General features: G+C 36.9%; 1 protein-coding gene across 1 annotated transcript in view; it reads right to left on the bottom strand.

Moving 5' to 3' along the window:
• Positions 1–23,133, bottom strand: part of LOC140947800 (dynein axonemal heavy chain 12-like) — a 118,150-nt gene that overhangs the window by 86,172 nt on the left and 8,845 nt on the right. Inside the window, exons 5-10 of the mRNA XM_073396996.1 lie at positions 17,823–18,012; positions 17,211–17,280; positions 11,950–12,111; positions 10,005–10,088; positions 5,456–5,567; positions 1,427–1,636 (exon numbers count right to left, since the gene is read on the bottom strand). Of these exons, the coding sequence (XP_073253097.1) occupies positions 1,427–1,636; positions 5,456–5,567; positions 10,005–10,088; positions 11,950–12,111; positions 17,211–17,280; positions 17,823–18,012 (828 nt within the window). The remainder of the gene's footprint in view (positions 1–1,426; positions 1,637–5,455; positions 5,568–10,004; positions 10,089–11,949; positions 12,112–17,210; positions 17,281–17,822; positions 18,013–23,133) is intronic.

A 23,133-nucleotide genomic window follows, 5' to 3' on the forward strand; every position in this document is an offset into this window, starting at 1 on the left:
GTCCCAGAATAATTCGCCCAGCAAAGTTTTGGACTTTTTGTAACTTGTCAATATTGCTGCTGCTGGTATTACTCCAGACAGTTGAACAATATTGGAGTTTACTAAAGACAAATGAATTTATTACTAACAGAAGTGTTTTCCTATCCAGGAGGTGCTTGATTCTGTTAATTTGGTACAATTTAAAAAGGCATTTAGAGGCAATCTCAGTGATATGTTGGTTATAACTGAGGCGTGTGTCGAGAAGAACACCCAAGTCCTTAACGACAGGCACAGGTGTTATTTCCTTGTCAAAAAGTGTTATACTGAATGATGACAGTTTCTTTAAAAGTTGTGGTAATCCAACAGCTAGAACCTTAGTTTTGTCCGGATTAATCAAAAGAGAGTTTTTACAGCACCACTGAGATATTCTCGTAAGATCTTCGTTTAAGGCGAGGATGGACGTGGGTAATTCGGCAGGTGAAAAGGACAAATACAATTTACAATCATCAACATAGGAGGCAGATAGACAACGTTTAGGAACAGAAAGGAGGTCGTTAACATAGATTGTAAACAAAACCGGACCTAAAATAGAGCCTTGCGGAACTCCGAACTCAAGTGGGAGTACTTTAGAAACTGCGTCACCAATTCGAACGCACTGTTGTCGGTTAGAAAGGTAACTCTGAAACCAATCCAACGCACCCTGGGAAAAATCGAGATTTTGTAGCTTGGATAACAAGATGTCGTGTCGAATACTATCAAATGCTTTAGACATATCTAATAAGACCATGATGGAAACTTTCTTGTTATCCATAGCCTGGAGCAACTGATCTGTAACGTACAACAGAGCTGTTTCTGTCGAGTGAAGCTTTCTATTTCCGCTCTGATGTGCTGCCAGTTTATTATTTCTAATTAGATGCTCCATAAGTTGTCCATGTACCAACCTTTCAGTGACTTTTGAGACTATTGGTAATAATGAGATGGGGCGATAGTTGTTAGGGACATCTGGATTACCGCATTTGAGAATAGGTGTAACCTCTGCTGTTTTCCATGCACGTGCAAATGTGTTGGTAACAAAGGAGTTATTCACAATGTGGGTAATTGTTGTTAGCGTACTGGGTAAACTGTCTTTAAGATCCCCAGACAATAATACAATAATGAAGATAAGGATAAACTAAACAATAATAAAGAGTTTTTAGACACGGTTTAGGTAGAAAAAATCTTGCTCTATTAATGACACCTATTGATTTCGAGATTTTACGAGCTACTTGAGAAATGTGCTTAGCTTAAAGTAATTTTGTCTTCATGTAGCAATATTAATGAGCCATAGTCTTGTACCATAGTTGGCTTAATAACCAATAATGTCATATCCAAAAAGGGCAAATGTAGTTAATTATTACTTTCTTAAATTTCCAGCCTACGCTTTTATAAATAATATTATCATAGGTACCTGTACAGTGGGGACATTCTGCATTGTACCAGAAACTGCTGATACCACATGCAGAACAGCTGCCTCAACATCTCCAAGAGCTGGATAAAACTGCATGTGGTCATCATCATCTAAGATCAACTCCATCTTAAACAGTGGAAGGCGACTTCTGTTCTCCTCATAAAACAAACTCTCCCATGCTGACATTGTTCTGTTTATCAAGTCCTTTAACTAAAAGGATTTCAAGAAAATAAAGCTAAAATTTTCATAACAAGTACGCTCTTACCGCAGCATTCCCGTCTCGCCTGGTTGGAGATTAGATAGAAAAATGAGGAGGCGATTAATTTTACAAAAAACATGATAATAAATAATAAGGAACTTTATTACGGTATTAGATCTGCTATAAATTAACCCTTCCATTTGAAAAATTAATTTCTCAAATGATAAAGAATTTTGCAAAACAAAAATTACACAGGCCTATCAAGCGATATGCGAGGTGTCAATTTTCACACCTAAGGTGTTATTTCCGATTTATATCGCAGGCTCAAAAATTCAATAACTCTGTATTTCTGGCTTTCTCTCGACAGCTACGAATAACAAGAAAATCGGAACTGACTTAAACTTAGTTTGTTCATTTACCTTTAAATTCCCAGCAGTAGCCAGTAAATTTTTCCTGAGATGTAGAGGTGCAATTTTTTTGTAATGCCCTGTCACTTCAGGCCACCGCAAAAATTCCAAAATATTCCGGGAATTGCCGGGAATTCAATACATTTTTCGTTTACATCATGTGAATAAACCTGACAAGTTTTAGCACGATATTATAAATCCTCATCTTTTTACATTGATTTGTTTTCAGTGCGGTATCCTTAATTTTCGTCGCGCTGCGCTGTTTTCTTCGTCCCATCTTGAATTCTTATGAGTAAACAGCTGTTCTTAATGTTTGTTGTGACACTGATCCGATTGTAGTACGGAAAGTTGCGAGAGAAGACGAAAATCTTCGTTTGAACTTGTTGCGTGACGTGCTCTCAATATGGCGTCGTAAACAACCAATGTGCTAATTTGCATAACAGATCATTAAACTGTGGCCTTATCTGTCATCGTCCATATGCACCTATCAATGTAAACCCCGTGGGGGGGGGGGGGGAGTGCGGGCAAGGGGTGGGGATTTGACAAATTTTAAAATTTTTTGATCAAATTCCCCAGGGTGGGAAACGAAAGGTCAATCAAAAGTGTCAAAAAAGCCCCCACCCAAGGGGAAAAATTCTAAACAAACAATACTATAATACTGTATAAAACGAATTAAAAGAACATTTCAAAAGTACGTCCTTACTAAACATAAGCTCCGTTAAATTACTCGCTGTAATTAAGTATTTTCTCTCTCCACTAGCATCTCTTATTTTGAACAAAATCACTCTAGGAAGATTGACCGTGCTATTATAATATTAATGAAACGTAAAATGCTTTATAACATCTGCTCAACATGTCGGAACAGGATGGATCAGTGACCCGTAAAAACTCCTCTGACTTTCATGGTGGAATTCGATTTCAATCGAGTTTTACAGTCAGATGGGAATTTGAAGATAAAAACTTTCTCAAAATGTTAGATGACATTTAGATGACAATTTAAAGTATCAGATTATGGCGATTAAAACAAATGAAAACTTCACACCTTTCTCCAACAGCGTGACTTTCAGAAAGCCTCGAGGGACGGATTTGGTAACCGCTTCTGAATTGATACCAGGCTTCTGTCGGTCAAAGTCAAATGTCCCGACCCCGGGCTCGCTTCTTACGATCAAAAGCCCGACAGGGGGATAGTCTCAGGCATCAAACCCCCGCCCCTTGCCCGCACTACCCGCCCCCCCCCCCCCCCCCCCCACACACACACACACACACGGGATTTACATTAATAGGTGCATTACAAGGATCATATATCTGATGTGTCTGTAGAAGGCTTTTTGCAGCTGTAGAAATGATTTAGAAATATCAAAACAGTCGTACTTAATTCGGGGAAGCAGAATGTAACCGAATTTTGCTATAATTTGCCCTGGTTTACTTGAAACTCATAACGCGTGATCGCGTGTCGGGTTGTGAAAATTGCAACATTTCTGTCAACAACGGAAAGTATCGCGTCGGATTTCAGCCCTATGATTATAAATATTTCCAAATAAGCGCTCTTAGATACCAACTTTGGCCTTGATCATTTTCTCGGTTTATATTTAACGAAAATGCTTCATTTTTGGAATTTGAGCATGATCATTTATTATTTACTTTATAACAGTTCTAATAGTCTCATGTCTTATATAGCTCAGGCACAGTGCCTTACTAATTGAGGAGACTGATTTACTTGCTAAAGGTTTTTTACTACCTACTTCATCAATGTCGATACTCGTTATTTGTTTCTGAATTGATTTAGTACGCGTGTAAGCGACGACCAAAAATACCTCTCCGGTACGGCAGCAGGTTATACGCGTGTATAGATACACGAAAATTCAAGGGCCTCGATTCCAGAGAAATTACATCACTGCTAGATATCGAAAAAGTGATTTACAAGCACGTCATTTCAATCCTTGCTGAAAATAAACCGCATGCTCATCACAAGACTCATTTGCATACAATGAAAGTTTACAAAACCCGATCATCGCAATTTTGCTAATTAAGATTCTTATTTTTTTCGACCACTCAGTAGTGTCACTTGCTCCAAAGTAATCAACACTTTCAAGCAATAGAATTCGTGGACCGACATGTTTCGGAAAAGCTCTAAATTTAATCTTTCCTAAGCTTTCTTCGCAAAACATGCATGGCTTCAATCACGCAATGATTGATTCTTAGTCCCAGTTTCCACAGTCTCCACAAGGAACGCCTGGCACAATGGCCTGCTTTTTGTGACCCCAAAAACGGACCAAAAATTGAGGGGGGGGGGGGGGGTACTTCCAGAAAAATTGGGTGGGGTGTGCAGCACGCTTCCTGAAACCCTTACCCTATTTCAGACCAAAATCTGTGATTTTCCCTGCCCTATTTCAGACCTGATCAAAAATTTGATACCCTATTTCAGACCTGAAGTCCTGGAGCCCGGCATGTGACCGGAGCGCATGACAAGCTGTTGCGGCATGTACACGGTAGTTGGCACAAACATTAAAAGGGAAATGGCCTTATCGCCAAATGATGAAGAAGTAGCTAATTCTTTGAAAAAACATACCCAATTCAAGACTAGAAGGCACAAACCATACCCTGTTTCAGACCAAAATGGTCGAAATTGATACCCTATTTCAAACCAAAATGGCTATTAATAAAACCTTTTGGCGCCGCACATACCTATACAGACGTTATAAGGGACTACCCCCGGGCGAAAAACGCGTTGCAGATTATGAGTCTCGCTGCTTACGCAAGCGAGACTAATAATTAACTTAATTAGAGTGACAACCAGGGGAGGCAAACAAGCCAAGCAAATGTCAATGACAAGTGCTATACTCCATACATGCTAAAAACCATGCTAGGAAGAAATCTCTCATACGGCAAGGTCATGTAAAACATGATTTGATTTGGAAAATAATCACTGTGGTGTTTATGTACCAGCAGACAGGTGCAATATGTTATAACAATTTGAGCTGAGGGGCATTAAAAAAAACCTGTAGAAAACCCCTTTTATTTATCAACTGAATTTTGGGCTTATGAGTATAATCACAGGAAAAAATAACGGATTCCCATTTTTGGATATTTTTGGGTATTTAAAGAATACCCATAAAAATCCCAAATTTGGCAAAGTGAGACAAGTCCCAACCAGGGAATTCCCAACCAAGTTCCCAGATTGGGACTCGTCTCACTCTTCCAAATTTGGGATTTTTGTGGGTATTCTTTAAATATCCAAAAATATCCAAAAATGGGAATCCATTATTTTTTCCTGTGAATATCAATGCAGTTACTGCACAATTAATCGAGATGCATAAATTTTTTACACGACACTGTTCAAAATCACATTCAGGCTCAAATACAGTGAATCAATTATATTTCTTTATTAAAATTAAAAGTAAAAGAGTACGTTCCATACGATACCTGGTTGGATATAAGAGTGGATACACTGTTATAGAAGGAATCAACTTGAGCAGAACTTAAATGCTTTAACATGTTTTTATCAATAAAAACATTTACCACCTCTGGAAACCAACTGAAATATGAAAAGTAAGTAAAGGAAAATAAATTTGTCTAAGATTTGTCTTCACTATGGTGTCTCCTAAATGTAAAGCAATTCAACAACTTGCCTATATGAAATCCAGAATGGGTCAAAGCTGTTCTAGGACATGCAAGACATGTATAAACTGTAATTTTGCAGTTTTCGTGGGTCATGAAATGACTTTGATGGGATATTCACTAGAAATTCATGGTATTTTCATAAAAATGTGGTTCATTGTGCACTATGAACCATATTTTTATGAAAATGCTATGAATTTCTAGTGAATACCCCATGAAGGCATTTCATGGCCCATGAAAACTGCAAAATTAAATTTCATGGCTTTATCTCTGGCCATGAATTTTCCATAAAGGGTAACTTTAATTTTTATTTAGTGACTCATGAATTTCGTATAACCAGAGATTCATGAGCCCTGAATTTTCCATGAAAACTTGTCACAGAGTATTTCATGGGCCATGACACCACGGAACAAGACTTTCAGAGAAATGAATATTTCATGAACTCATCTCAAGTATGCCATGGGCCATGAAACTATAGAATGAGACTTTCATTGGGTACAATTTTCCATCAATCCAAGTACCATGTATTTCATGAATCATGAACAGCTTATAATGGTACTTCCATTGGCTATGAATATGGTTGGGGGTGTGCTCCTTAGTCTCATGGGCCATTGATAATCCAAGAAACACACCACATTTAGCATTCTATGGCTCATGGCTGTTTAATATCAAACTAAGGTGATTATATGGGTTATGAATTTTGGAAAATTAGATTTAATAATTTGTTAACCTAGCTAGAAGATTCACCATACTACAATGCATCAGACTTTTAAGGTAAGTGATCACAACAAACGTGCTGTTACAAATCATCACCATCATCACCATTTAAGGTCGTGAACCCCAATATAACAGTGCCTAGCCCTTTCTTGTAAAGCAGTTACTGGAATTAATGTTCAAAGCCCATAGTGAGTTTTCGTAATCTAGCTTAAGCTTGCAACCAGATCTCTCTATACCGTATCACACTGTACGTTCTTCATTACAGTTGGCTTGATTAAAATCCATTGAGTCTCAGATGCTAATGTGCATCTTTACAAATATCGACATTATTGTCTTCACAATTTGTTTGCTCGAACATGCTATATTTATGTATTTTATTAACTTTCTCATCTAAATATGTTGGTTGTGTGTGTGAACCCTTGTACCCTTGGTTTTCACCCAAAAAGATGTGTACCTAGGTTTTTGTTAAGTGGGGAGGGCTAAATAGTGAGAATTAAACCATATTTTCAACAGATCTTCAGTGAGGACGAAACGGCCTTAATTCTATAACTCCATCAGAAAACTGACCTTGCTATCCAAATTAATCTAATATTAGCAATCCTTTAATTTCTCGATCCCAGATTTCTATACTACGACATATGTATAAACTACACTGTATGAATGTTTTGTTTCTTACTGTAATATTCCTCGTTGTAAGGTCGAAGGTCCACTTGAACATGTGAACAGTTCCTTGCTTTGCATGCTTTTTGAGTTTCCTTTTGATACAGTTTGTTCAACTAATGAATGTTTCCTTGAGGCAAACAACTGGCATGGTCTTGGTGTGTTCAAGGTGTCTTGTGCAAAACGAACTGAACGTACACAACACGTTTTTAGTCGCAACTTTGATTTATAATGTAGTCCAGCATTTTCTTAAATCCTCCTTGAAAGAACAATGTTAAGTTTTCTTCTTGCTTCAAACACTTCAAATGCGTTGGAATATATTCTAATCAACGCTGAAAATAACTGCTTTTCTGACTGCAACAGGCGCACTGGGCGCGATCTATTCAACAAAATTTCCAGAAAATTTCCGTCCACCTTTTGGTCCACCTTTTGAGGTAGACCACTTTTCCCGGTCAGACCGGTCAGAAATTTTGGTTGAATGGATCGTGCCCAGTTTTTTCATTATTTTCGGATAATAGACAGACTAACTCTCTGTCTTTCTTTCTATCCATGTTATTTCGAGAGAAAGTGATCAGTTGCGAAGTTCTTCACATAAAGCATGTTTCCAAGTCAGTAACTCAGCTGGATTATTGCATAAAAGTATGTTCTTCTTGATCTCGTGGTTCATTTATAAGCTTAGTTTGGTTTTCTTATAACTTTGCATAAGCTTAAAACTTCAAAGATAAATCTTAAAATTTTAAAGATGCATACACAGATATGCCATTGATTGATTCCTTTTTGTTTACTGCAGAAATAACTGTACTCTTTGTCGTCCATGGAATACTCTGAAAATTGATATTCTGGCGCTAGTAGGGTGTGGCAGACTTGTCAAGACCAATGGTAAATAAAATAGGAGAAGAAATGCCATAAGTTTCCGATATGCAGGCAATGTCTACCACAAGTTAGAAGAAATTAAGTTTTCAGTTAATTTCTAATGCCTTGAGAGTTGAACTAAACCTACAAAATTTGAATAGGTTTGTTTATAATTTTGAGCTTCGATTCATAATATACGTACATCTGTAGTTCAAAAATAAAAGGTAGCTCTAGTCTGATAAGTGTGGACCTTCAGTTCACAAAGCCGTCCTGTGACTTTGAAAGAAGCAGTCATTTAGCATTATTTTTCATATACATGTACACGCTTGCATTTTATTCAAAGATGTTCATTTACTTTGTCTTTTCACTGACATAATTGAGTGCTAGATTGCTTTTCTGTTACTTGGTATACCTTTATAACTAGAAACTGTAAATTGGCCACTACGTCATTTAATATCATAATTATTACAATTAATTTATAAGAAATATATCTATAACAAAAAAATTGAAATCCAAATGTTACATGTATGTGGTGATATGTATGTTGAGTGAAATAAATTACAAAAAGGAGAATATTTCAGCTGATCTTGTCATTTGGATTATATTAATATAAACAAACACTACGTTTGTATCTAGAGAATCCAACAACAGGATTTGTTTTATATTTTTTTCAATCATCACCTAAGCTATAGGTTACTTTACACTATATTTATGTGCTGTCTTAACGTGTACGTTTTATACATGGGCTTATATTGCTCATGCAGATCAGTTCCATGTGATTTTAAGGATTTAGTGTTGTTTCACTTCCCCCCATGAAGGTGGTGAGGGATTAATTTTCATGAGCCATTAAGATGCCATGGAAAAGGCCATGAATGCAGAAATTTCATGGTCAATGAAAATTTTCACTATTCACTGCAGGGTCTTTATGGCTCATGAATTTTCCAGCTCATTAAAGGAGCTGTGTCACGAAATTCAGTCAAATTAGGAAATTACAAAATGCCCTTTAAATTAAGAGAAACATAAATAATAACCGCTTAAAACTTTAAAGGAAGATTAAAATAACATAACAGAAACAACAGATGCCACGGATGGGCAAAACTGCAGAAGCTTAAGATTGAAACAGATTGAAATTAGGGTTTTTGAAAACTGTTCAGCCTAACAGTTTTTCAAAGTTGATCCCTGCTGCTTGCAACTTCAAAAATAATGCTCAGGAGACATATTTGTTTGTCTTGGATCTCTGATTTTGTCATTTACATGTAATTTCTGTGCTTACTTTAAGTTCCATAGCGATTGAGGGCGAGTAATTGGCAAAATTAAAGAAAATTAACTGGACTGCCGTGACACAGCCCCTTTAATAATCCATGAAATTCAACCCATGAAAAACTTGGTGTTTAAAATCATGGGGTTTTCAGTATCATAAAAAATCCATGAAAATCCCTCATTTGACTCAATTATAGTATCTAATGGCTTTTTCATGAGTATTTCATAGCCTTGGACATGATTTGAAACATTTCATGGGTCATGAAACTGTTAAATATTCACCAGATTTTCATGGCTTTTTTCATGGTAAATATCCCATGAAAATATCATTAATTTTACCATGAAAATCCTGTAAAAAAGCCTTGAAAATGCCATTAATATCCTGTGAAAAAATTACTAGATTTTCATGGGTTTTGAGTTTCCACTCATAACCCTTGACTAGATGGAATCACAAATTACTCCTTCTTTTTTATTTTGCTGCGTCAAGAAATGGATGCACATGCCAAATAAATGTACATAAACAAATGTATGTACCTGAACCCAGTGGTCTTTGATCCATTGGCGGGGAAAAAGCCAATTATTAATCATGGCAAGAATTTGCCTTTGTGATACAAATTCAAAGGTAAATTTAAGAGGAAAAAAGCACGGTTTTTGCAAAACAGAGCCACACTGGAATTCACTACTCTTTCCAACATTATTGTCATAGCTGACAGAAGCAAAATTATGCACCAACTTCCCTAAAAAAATCTTTATCAAAAGAAATAAATTATTTCTGCCATTGAATTCCAAAGACATGACCACCAACAAGTTTGTTAGTTGCAGTCACCAACCAGACATGTACAAAATACATATAAGGCAAACATACCTATGCATTAGCTTTTCCTCAGTCTTCTCACAGTCCAATGTCACATTATTTTTGAGGTGTTCACACTCTATGGCTCCCTGAGCCCTGACAAATGAAAAAAAAGGCCATTATAATTTCGCACACACAAACAATTAAAATACATTACATTTACAATTCATTACAGGTAACTGTTATCATTTACAAAAAAGAAATAAAAAGACAAAGAAAGACAAAGCCCACAAAAATACTATAGTTTATATATTAATTAACAATTAAGAGAAGGCTGCCTGTCTTATGGTCCTCAGACTGAATTGTTTTAGGTCTTTGTTCAAAATGATACTTATTTTCCCGATGTTGGAGTCGGCATAGAAGGATCTGTGACTGAAGTAGACAGTTGGGCAATTAAGTCACTGATATGAATAAAAAACAAAATGAGACAAGGTATGGGCCCTTGTGGGATGCCAGACTTTATCTGCTGAGATGCAGACTGGGCACTGCCATTGGGACAACATAATTCTCAAACCACCTCAGTTCATGGTTTTTGATGCCGTACCCAGACAATTTCTTTACTAGAAGTTGGTGATTTACTCTAATCAATCAATCAATCAAGCTTTATTAACGGTATCACTTCATTAAAAATGCTCTTCCAGTGAGCCGTTTACATAACACAATTTTCTGAGAAACTACATTAACGCTAAAATAGATCTATATATTAAGAAAATCTATCCTATAACTAATTACACAAAAATAAATCAACCCTTAAAGGCACTCTAAATTAACTCCTTCAAGGCAAACAACTCCTTCAAGGCAATCCCTGGTTCAAGACAATGACAGGGCAGACTTGAAAGAGTTGAGATTTATCTCGTCTTTAAGCACATTTTCTAGGCCATTCCACATGACTGCTCCCCTATAGCTAAAAGCCCGCTTAGCATCTTCAGTATGGGGCCTTGGTACAAAAATGTTGTTCGAGGCACCTTGCACGTTGTAGGAACGAACCCCGGAGGTTGGTTTAAACATGTTCTTTAAACTCTCAGGGTAAAGGTTATTTAGAGATTTAAAAACACTTATTGCGAGCTGTTTAGAGCGTCTTTGCTCAAGGGTATCCCATCTCAAGTCTTGGAGGATATCTGCAGATCTTGTATTATAATCACTAAGTTATTAGATTCTAGATGCAGGTGCAGTATAGAGGACCATAGATGGTTTTTAGTTTCTTTTTTACGGTTATTGTCACCTTGAAAATCAAATATGGTAAAAGGGTATCTTTATTTTCCAAAGAAGTTAAAATGTTAGAGGTATAGACACTATCTTTCTACCGATACTGCACCACACTATCACGATTGTCAAAGCGGTTTCATTTTAACTATCGATCTGGTGATCGCTATCGCAGTGTTAATATTGCGATAAATTGATAGTTTGATCTATTGTTACAGCCTTAACCGTACCACGTGTTGTTACTTATTTTTGCAGGTCTAATATTTAATGATCATAAAAAAATCGTGAAATTGAAGACCTACGAAAAATATTCTCACAAAGATTAAATGCATAAAATTTAATACCCAATAAAAAATTCAAATTACAGAAAAAAATGATTACCACATAATGAGAAAAACATAATTACACAGGATATGTATCGACAAATTCACAAGTTCCATTTTGTATCTTCTAATAACATTAAAACACTAAAAAATTAACTTTCAAATAATTATAGGTTTTGCTTATTCGGCTTTATCTAAAAATTTCTGAAAAGTTAAGAGTTTTAGAAACATAAAATGAAGTTGAGAATGCTAGAATCCAGAAATTTGATGCCCCTAAAATTTTTTCTTCAGAGTTGCCTATTGAAAATGTGACATAATACCCCCCAAAATACTGTCTCGCCAAAATCAAAAATTAAGTACCAATAATTAAGCTATTAAGTTATTGCCATCAAAAAGTGAATGAAAAGCAAAAAGTTAGTTGGGTACAGTACCTCAGATTTGACTGATCTGTAATAAGCATTGTAGAATAATTTTTACTTTGGCAAATTCCCAAGATTGTCTGCATGGAGGGATGTAGGATATGAAGATTTTGTCTAATGGACTCCCTTGATGCATTGAAATTGTCTCTCCATGGACTTGAATAATCAATGCCACTAAAACAAGATGTTACATCAGCAGTTAGGACTATTATATACACATACCATAAATCAATCCATATTGCTGTAATAGCTTTTGTGTGTGTTAATGTTTTGTATTTATTGTAGTATAGGGTACTATATACAGGGTGTCCTGCAGTATGGTTGCTCAAACAAATAGGAAAATAGGAAACTCAGGATTGAGGAAGAAATAGGAAAAATAGGAAACTTTGCATTAAACAATAGGAGAAAAATAGGAAAATCAATAGTACTTTTCTCGACAAAGATAGAATCCCTGCACCACATCAGGGTCATGATAAAGGCTATGAGTCCTCAGCTCATAGGCGTACAAGCCGGGGGGGCGAGGGGGGCTGCAGCCCGTCCCAAATTTTGGGCAATTTAGCTTTTTTTGGGCAGCAAGAGAAAATTTAAGCAAAGCCTGTTTTTAAAGACGTCTTCATGTTTATTTAATTATTTTGAAGACCTGAATATTAACCTGAAGTCGGCGTAATAATCCAGTTACATTCACACGAGACAGTAATCGCCTAACATGCGATGAGTAATTTACATATTTCTTTTTTTGTTATTGTTGTACAGCGTTGTGAATTGATTAGAATAAACTTTTGCATAACTTTCTCGAATCATCTCCACTCGAAGAACAGGGTGGGTCTGAAAACGGAGGAGTGGCTGACTAATTCTCAGTTTGAATTACGAGAAGCATCTTAATTCTTTCAAAAAATCTATCGCTAATTTGTTGAAGTAGACCGAAATGTTTACAAAACCGCTAACAAGAGCGCTGTGATACATACTAATCAAATCCTTCTTTCTAGCAATCGGGCAGAGCTATCCCTACGATCTTTCACACACGTTTTTAAAAAGATTAAAACTACTATGAGGTGAAATTGCATGTCAAAAGGGCTTCGTTTTCTACAGATAACAGCCAAACCCCACAATTTTCTTTTTCTTACCGTATTTCTAACGGTAAAAACTTCATCCCAAACTATCTCGATAAAGCTCTTACAGATTTTGCTTAAACTTTGCAAACATCGAGAAGACCGTATTGGCGAAAAAAGCTCCTGTGAACGACTTTGTAAGGTTCCAAGTGCCGAGAATTTTTAATTTTGTTGAAGTAAAATAGGTAATGGCGTCATTTCGATGCTATGACAACTCCGATGTCATTGCAACCCTGATCAATATGACAAATTTTCATCTACTGTGGTGGCAATTTTTCCTAATGTTTGTTTATGACGACGTAGTTTATGCTCAAACTTAGCATTTACCCTGAAAAACTGTATCGAGCCACCTTCATACACCAGTATGGCCTATGTTGTTGCAATATGGCCCTCGTTTCTTTTCGACTCTTTTGTAAAAATTTGGGACACTTGCGAGAACTTTTTGGGCAAATGGTTTACCAGCCCCCCTGGCAAAAAATTTCCCGTACGCCTATGCCTCAGCTTCTATGTTCGCAGGATTTAGATCAACTTTCAAAGGTAAGAAGGCGTGAAAACGATCAGCAACGTTTAGCTTATTGGCTAAGAACTGATGATATGCTTGACTAAGGCGGAGCGTGGTTCTATAATCGAAGATGATCATATGCACAGAACCAGGCTTTCTGCAGTGTATGCAAAATGACACTGATCTGCGCAATTTACCCGTCAAAATTGGAACTTAAGGACACATCCACATCATCTACTGAAGTGTGTTATCTCGACACAAATATCAAGACTGGCGATCGACGTAACCACACCTTTCCGTATCAGCATCTACGATAAGAGAAATGACTTCGCATTTCGGATTGTCAACTTTCCTCATATGGACAGCACATTATTCCTGCCAATCCAGCTTATGGTGTTTACATATTTCAGCTGGTGAGATGTGCTAGAATTTGCACATCCAAAGTTGATTTCATAAATAGACTCCGCAGACTTTCCCCCTAGAAAAAATTCTACCCTACAAAAACCCTGTGAGATCCTGTAAAATCCTGTTTCCAGCCCTATTCACGTTCTTTCAGGGCTGTAAACTGGCTGTAACCATAACAGGGCTGTGACAAAGCTGCAACTTACCTAAGTTAAAACAAGTGGAGCTCAGTGACAGGGCTGTAAAAGTGTACATAGTTAAGTGTAACAAGCCTGTCACATGGCTGTGAAAATATCCAGTTACCATAACAGGGTTAAGACAGGGCTACCTAGTAATGCAGAAGAACTAGGACACCATTGAACAATTCAGCAACAATTAACTGAAACACAAAAGGATTGCAGGCTCTGTTCATGAGGAAATGTAACACACTGTGGATCATGAAGGAAAGACGATCGAGGTGAGCGATTTCAAAAGAATGTTTTAGACTAATTATGAACTGTCAACCCTCGGAACCGTTAGTACTATGGAACCATTCCGCGTTTCATCTCTTATAACTGCTGACAAAAGTTGTTTTTTGTTTTTAAGCTGGGTTATTGTAAAGTCGGCATTATTATATAATTATAATTGAAGTGCTAGTTGTACATTAAATCAAGCGACTTCATGACCAAGTGTTTACAAGCTAGATCAGACTGTTGCATGTAGTTCAAATTTCGGTCAGTGTAAAACACAGACTGCGGACTGCAGACTGCAGACTGCGGACCAGGGGTAAAATGCAGACTGAGTGTAAAATGCAGACTGCCGTTTAAGAGTAAAATGCAGGCTAGGGGTAAAATGCAGAATTAAGATCGACTGCAGACTTTTCAAACACTTGCACTCCTTCTTCTCGAAATAGGTGAATTATAGCCTCAGCTAGAGCAGGCGTTTTATTGTATTGAATCATTTTTTGACTCGCCCCAATACTCGGTCAGTCAAAAGTCCAAATCGATCGCACAGCAAAATATGCCTGCTTTGCAGACTAGGTGAATTAGCTAGCTGGTATCAGTTACACACCTCGCTTCCTTGTCGAAGTACATTGCACAATCGTTACATTCGCCAGAAGTTTCAATGAACGTCTGAACAGCTTACGTCCGCCTACACTGATTTGCAATACTGTCATAGAAGGTCATCCAAATTTGCTGCAGAACATCTTTCTTTGTCGTTGGAATGATTTACTCTCATTTTTATCGCCATAATTCTTTCTGTACAGTATTTTGGGTCAGCAGCTTTTATTTAAGCGTAAACATCGTGTTGTTCACGTGTATCGAAAACTGGAGCATGCGGTCTCTCGGACAATGGATAATAGAAAGTAAAGTCTATCTATTATTTATCCATGCTTGGACGGAAAAAAAAAGGTTCAAGATTGCGATTCTGTTGTTGGGTCATTGACGAATATCCAGAGAAGAATGAATGGATTTGTGAAAGCAGATATGCGTCGTCAAGTAAGTGTTTGTTTTGCGGGATTTTATTTGCCCTTAAACCCTTGCGCGGCGAGTATAACCATTACGATGCAGATTATGTTGGTTATACTCGCCGACACCTTTTCCAACGCATTGATGAACACAAGCACTCAGCTATTGGAAAACACCTGCGTGACTCTCACAATCAAAGAACAAAGACCTCACTGAACAATTCACTATACTGAAGAAATGTCGTGGGAAATTTGAATGCTTGATCTACGAAATGCTTTTTATCCAGGAAATGAAACCCAAACTGAACACTCAATCAGAATCAATAAAAGCAAAACTATTTAGTACCTAATTAACACTCACTACATTCCACATTGTAGTTTTTAATCACATGCAACGAGACTTCACACGCATTCTTAATATATAAAGAACTTTTAACAATCTATCTTTTTAGAATTTGAAAATGATGAGCGAATCATCGAAACGTCATTCAAAATTTTTATCGTTGATTTTTATTCTTAAATGTTTATCGAAAGCGTCTGTTATTAAAATAGGAATAGGCTCAAAAAATAGGAAAAAATAGGAAGTGGACACCCTGTTAATATATGTACACTGTACAGTACGCATGATTTTTTTTTGTTTTCCTAACTTTTATCTTGTATGTAAAATTAAAGAAATATTTAATAAAAAATTAACAAAAAACTATTACCTTATAATTTATAGGAAATTAACACTCCATGAAATTAATTAAGGTATTGGAAATTAACGCAACTTAAATTAACGCAAATTTAATGGCAAACGACTTTCGAATAAAGAAAATTAACGTGAAAGAGGAGGTAGAATTTCATAACAAAGGAAATTAAATTGCGATTAAGACACAGTTGGTGGTGACAACTGGAACAAATTTATTTTGACACTGGATGCAAAAAAATTCAAAACTGAACAAAACTGAGCCATGTGCTAGACACAACAGTATGCAAAATTCTAAACGCAGGGGTTACTCGACGGAATCTGGCCATTTCTAGCGCTTTTCACGCAGTCCATGATACCGGCCGATCTCCACCCTGATAAAATAATGCCCTTTCCTTTATCTGTTAAAAGTCATTCGTAGACTTCTTTCATTAGCTTGCTGTGGCTGTGGTATGCTTTGGAACAAGGAGCCAAATTTACAGGAAGAGTTATTTCAGTGACGCCGAAAACATCGCCACTAATTCAAGGAGGCCTTGAAATACCAAAGGTCATTTCTGTCCAGTAGAGCAATGTGAGAAGTCTGGTGATTTTGAAAGAGAGAACACAGGAAGTCTCATATTCTGTCGAGAAAAACTATGTTGACGATTTTAAATCTATCTTGGCCGAAATCAAAGGAGAAGATATTGACATCACTTCTGACAGCAACAACGATGAGGATGAACTCGAAATATTGTAAACCTTCGCCTTAGCTTTTGTGAAAGATGAAAAATAAAGCGTAAATGGAAAGAAAGAAAGCTTATAGTTAAAGTTGTTTAGGTGTCAAGAATGTCTGGAAAGGTTCTAAAATTGGGGTTAAAATACTGGAAACTAAGAGCGTGGAAATTAACGCTGCACTTTAAATTAACGTCGCGGAAATTAACGTGACTGAAATTAACGTGAATTTTAACAATTTGCGTTTATTTCATGGAGCGTTAATTTCCTGTAATAAAGTAAAAAATCAATCAATTAATCAATAATTTAAAACAACAAAGCTCTAAAAAGAAGAAACTACCTACAGTCTAAGATACAGTAATAAAATAATACTGCATGTAGTATTTAATATTATACTGATCAAAAACAACATACACTAAGTCATCTGGCAAATCCTCATCTTCCTCAACTCCTTTTACCTTTGGCTTTACAAGAATATGTTGAACTAAAAGAGAAAAGGATATTATGCTTTAAAATTATTAAATTAGGATGGACAACTTTTGGTTTTGTACTACATGTATATCATTACAGTGAAATCTCAATTTTTTCGAACGTCCAGGGGTAATGGAAATTGGTGTGAAAAATTGGAAGTTCAGAAAATGGAAGGTGGCATCTGAATCACACCCAAATTACATGGGTTTTGTTTTATAAATACCAAGAAGGTCACAGACAACAACATTGGTTTTACGAATCCTACAGTGTCCATGGCAATGTATGAACCATCTGATTAGAAACAAAACACACAATGTACTGTAAACTGAAAGATTATTCTAATGCATGGCCATTAACTTAGCAAACAAAAAAACATTAAGTACATATACACATTCTTGATACAATAATATTTGCAAACATTTATATTAGGTCCTGCCTCACTCTGCATCCACTCCACTAAAAATCTAAAGCTTTCATGCACTGTTTCCTGCTCAGTGTTTTTCAAAGCAGCAAGTGTATGCAGATGCAATTTGCAATTATAAGTTCAGTTCTCACCCATAGCCTTTCTGATGCTGGCCTCATACTGTACTTTGACTTCATCATACAACTCTTTAATGTGTGGCTGTAATTGAGGAGATGACACCAGTTTTGCTGGGATCATACTCAAGATAGCCTCCCACCGGTCAGCAGCCATTGGTGTGACAGGTCCTTCTTGGACACACTTCTTCATAAACTGATAATTTAACTACAAACAAACAAACAACTAATAAACTACCTGTAATTGTTTACAGTTTCAATTATTGCCTACAACATCGCATTGGACTGTAGAGTATTATAAAGCTTGGGTTCACAAACTTTCTGTGCCTTCATTAATTTTCAAAACCTGGCAGACAAAAACTCCAGCTGGTTCAAAAGACCATTGCGATTTCTGCTGTTACCGACAGTGGCTAACTACCTGGATGGGCATTTGTATTATTTAAGCTACATACAATTTTGTTTCTTCAAATCTTGTGATGCACTTAATTAATTGATCAAGTGAAATAATTATTTTTTTTAAAGCCCCTGGTTGCCTTATTAGCCTATCCTTTATTTGAACTTGATATTGAACAACATTCAATGCAGAAAGGTTTATTTATAAAGCAAGAAACTACACAAATAGGCCTTTTGCATTAGTTGATCAGGTGATCAACTAGCTTTAGTGGTTTTCCATACAATTCCTTGTAAATTCTGAAATTTTTAATCTGTCATAAAATCTTTCCCTAAAGGGAAAACCATTTAAGGGCTCAAAGTGCCTGTTATATGAAATAAAGGGAGATTTGAGTCCCGTAATGCTTAAGGAAATATTTCACGACAGTTTGAAATTTTCGAAATTTACAAGGATTTGTACGGAATTAAAACCATTCGAGCATGACTGGGTGGCAAAAGTTACTGTTCTCATACAAATCCTTCTAATTTTTGGTGGCTGATGCAATCACTACTTTTGAGATATATGGCTGAAAATTTACATGTTACCTAATAATTATTTTGCTAATGCTCTTTCAGCTCGTGCCAACAAAATTTTCCTAAAGCTAACTCTTTTCGTGTTAGCTGAAGTCATGTGATCAACTAATACAAAAGGTCTGTTGAATGATTCTGCTCCTTTTAGCTATTTGTAAGCTAATGTACTGAAAGGGGCCATCATCAAATTAGATCATTTATGGTAATATTAATAATTTATTTTCCATTAACCCTTTGGTGACACCATGGATAATAGAAGACTGGATAGGAAACTTATGTCGGGTGAGCTGATTTCTTATCGCCGATTGGTTGGTTCATACACTCCAAGATGGCTTAGGATGGTTCCATCATAGTGGAGATTTGTGACGAAATGATGGCGAAAATGTGGCGCAAACCAGTCAAAATGTAGGGTTTCTTTGCCTGCATGTTGTTCTTTTTCGGATTTTTTAGTGGTACTTTAATTCTTGGTGGGTGTTTTTTCCTTCGTTTGTTGTCTTACAGCGATGGCGATCCTTCAAGGCCACACTTAAACTCTATATCTGAATCACATTGTTTTTCAAACCAAAGATGGACTTGATTAGCACTTAATTATTGTATTCGGTTTTTCAGAGATCCAAAGCTACAATGTACCTGTAGATGATAACCTTACTAAGGTATATTCTAAATCAAATTAATAAAACATATACCTGTACTTGTTTGGGGTATACATTTTGTTTTCAACGACATGATAATGTGACCAGACAGTCATATTTTTTCAATCCCTCATCCACTTACGTCAGACTAAACAAGAACCCCATAACCCCTGATGTTACTGGGTTGTTGTTTTTTTCATATATATAAGCAGCTTATATTTTTCTTTGGGAACAGTGTTTATTTTTATTTCAGACATGATTTACAGTATTCCCTATCCATATCATTAACACTACACAAAAACTTAAACTTTGTTTCATCCTGAAAAGGTCAGTATTTCAAAGATAATACATTTCTTGGTTTTATTAAGCCTCATGGAAGACAAGTGTTTCCTAATGAAAAAGAAGTGAAGGTTCCACTATTAACCAGGAGAGTTTGCTTCCTAGTTGTATTCTAGTAGTTAACAATTACATAACAGTTTCACATAACATTTTTAGAAGCGTTGCAGTTAATTCGCTTTTGCAAAGACCTGACTGAAAAGTATCTTGGGTCACGGTACATTTATACCTGAAAATAACAAAACAACTGGCTTCACAATAAAAATTGATTTGAAAAAGTTTAGAAATGGCATTTCCACGGAGGTCCGCAAGCAAATTTCCTTTCTCTGCTGTGAGCTTTTCCCGCTTTTTTGTATTTCTCAAATACGACTTCTTGTCACTGGTTGTCCATAAATAAAATTGAAGGGAAAATTAAACGTTTGTTTGAGCTGGGTACTTTTACCGCTAATAAAATCATTTTGTCAAGGGTTGTTAACTTCTAAAATTTGGCACTCGCTGAGCTTGTCGATAAAAGCAGAAAAGAAATCGTGAAAACCGTGATAAAAAGGGTTTTCTTGTGGTTTGAAGAAAATCAGTAGGCTGTGCCTTTTTTATAGGTGTTTTGTAGCTCTATATATGTAAGTTTTCGCATACTTTTTATGTAGTTAGGCTTCCCATTTGGTGCATAAATTTTTCGGGCGTTGGAGTCATTCGTCCCTCTCACAGGTTTCATAATCATTTCCTCTGTCTTTTGCCTCTACCGGTTTTGTACCCTCTAACTGTCTTCTCCAAGAGCAAGTCCTCTTCATCCTTTACTTCAAAACATGGCCGATATGTATAGTCGAAGACAGAGAGAGTGAAATATGCAAGGAAACATAAGACGCACAAAACGTCGATTGAGGTTGAATTGCTCTCGATAATGTGACGTCACATTTTTCCACTATGTTGGAACCGATTGCGTCAGCCAGTTTCCTATCCAGTCTTTCTATTATCCATGGTGACACCACAATTTTCACCAATTACTCTCCTTTAGACTAGTTTTTGCCTTAATTAGCATAATAATGGCTAAAATGAGTTTGCAAGAAGAGAGGCACATTTTCCGACTAATCTGACGTACAGCTTTTTTGTTTTCCACAGTCACATGCAGAAGCCAAAATTTGGACTTTTGAATTTTTCTTTTTGGCTAATCTATTTTGATCTCTCTCGCTCGCTCTCTTTTTTCCTTTGCCCTTCTTTCTTGTAAGCAGTTTGCATTGAATTTTGGTGCCTGGCTAACCCTTTAGGAAAGGGACAAATTTTATTTTCAAACAGTAGTATATTTGTAAACAGCGAAATTGGCAGTGGACATTTCCCCAAAAAGTTACTGTTACGCGGGTAATCTTTTAGAGGACGGGTAGCTTGCAAACCAAACTGAACGCAGGGTTGTCGGAACAGCAACAAGAAGATTTATTCCAAAAATGAACGTAGTTTCCACAAAGTAAAACTCCACAACAGCACGTGACTCGATAAACTTACACGGCCTCCGCCAACTTGAATTAACTTGTTACTTACACGGCCTCCGCCAACTTGAATAAACACTACTTTCGTCACACTTGACTAAACACGACTAAGGTCAAACTCTCTTCGCTTGTGAAAACTAGTTAAAACTTAACTCGGACTCGCCTACTTATATACTTTTACAATAAAATTCTAGAACATTCCAAATAGTCTAATTATAGAGAGATTACAAAATATACCGCTTTAGAAACGCTTACACAAGATCCTAAAATAAACAAATTATGAACTGTCGCGAAGCTTCTAGAAAGTCACGCTAGTCATGCAATACAATTTTTCGTAACATAACCCCCTTTCAGAAGAAATTTCCCAAATTTCTCCTAAATAAGGAAAATTGATAAATCAGGTGCAGTTCAATGTCAATAAACTTATTCTTCAGCTCTACTCAAGTAATCTGCTCCAACGTTCTCTGAGCCTTTAATGGCTTCAACTCTGAATGTATAACTTTGCAGAAACATAGCCCAACGCATAAGACGTCCGTTCGCAAACTTAGCACTGTTCATATACTTTAGGAGTTCATGATCCGTCTGCAGAACAAAGGGAACTCCGTACAAATAAAGATGAAATCTCTTGATACCCCAGACTACTGCTAGGCACTCTTTCTCAATCGTAGAATAGTTCCTTTCTGCACTTGACAATTTCTTGCTTGCGTAGCAAACGGGGAACAGCTTCTCATCATGCTTCTGCATTAATACGGCACCAATTCCAGTATTTGACGCATCCGTTTGCAAGTAGTACATTTTCACTGGGTCTGGAAGACGAAGAATTGGCTCATTCGTCAAATGAAATTTGATGGTCTGATAATTGCCTTTTCTTGTGCTTGACCCCACTCGACTCTAGTTGGTTGACCCTTGCGTGTCAGGTCCGATAGGGGAGCTGCAATAGCTGCAAAGTTAGGGATAAAGTCTCTGTAATATCCGGCCAAACCAACAAATGCACGAACTTGCTTCTTAGTACCTGGCCTTGGCGCATTCTTACTCTTCTCGACATTCTCCTCGTGTAGACCAAGCACTCCTTGTTCTAGGCGGTGACCCAAGAAATCAACGCAACTCGCTCCAAAAAATACACTTAGTTGGTCTAATAGTCATCCCAGCTCTCAATAAATGTGCAAACAACTCTCGGAGGGCTTTAATATGCTCTTCCCAGGTGCGTGTATGAACCAATATATCGTCCCAGTAAAAATCGACGTCGTCTAAATCCTCAATTAATTTCTTCATAGCTCGCTTCAGGGTTGCTGCAGAGTTAATCATTCCAAATGGCATCTTTAAGAACTCGTAGGAACCGTCGGGTGTTACAAACGCAGTCTTCGGAATATCCTCCTCAGGTATGGTAATCTGCCAGTAGCCCTTGCTAAGATCAATCTTTGTGAAAAACTTATCACCACTCAGCTTCTGGAACAGGTGTTCCGCGGTCGGCATGGGTTCAGGGTCAATAACAGTCAGCTTATTTAGCTTCCGGTAGTCAACGCAGACTCAATTGGTATTGTCTTTCTTCTTCACTACAACAACAGGCGACGCATAGGGTGAATCAGACTCCCTAATGACTCCCATTTTAATCATATCGGCGATATCTTTCTTCAAGGACTCCCTCATGCTGTAAGGAACTGGATATGGTCTTGACCGAACAGGCTCATCTGAGGTAAGTTTGATGTGATGCTGGGCGAGGTCTGTAGTACCTGGTGCCTCGGTAAATAGACTTGAAAAGTGATTGGCTAGGTCCATAAACTCAGAACACTGTTCGTCAGTGAGATTTGACCCAGTGGTAACATCTGCAACAGATTCCTTAGCATCATGGCCACCGATCTCTAGGAAATCAACATTATCATCATCCTCCGCATCCTTTACTTCACATTCTTCAATTTCACAGTG

This window comes from Porites lutea, chromosome 9 (genome assembly GCF_958299795.1).
Source record: "Porites lutea chromosome 9, jaPorLute2.1, whole genome shotgun sequence".
Taxonomy (NCBI): domain Eukaryota; kingdom Metazoa; phylum Cnidaria; class Anthozoa; order Scleractinia; family Poritidae; genus Porites; species Porites lutea.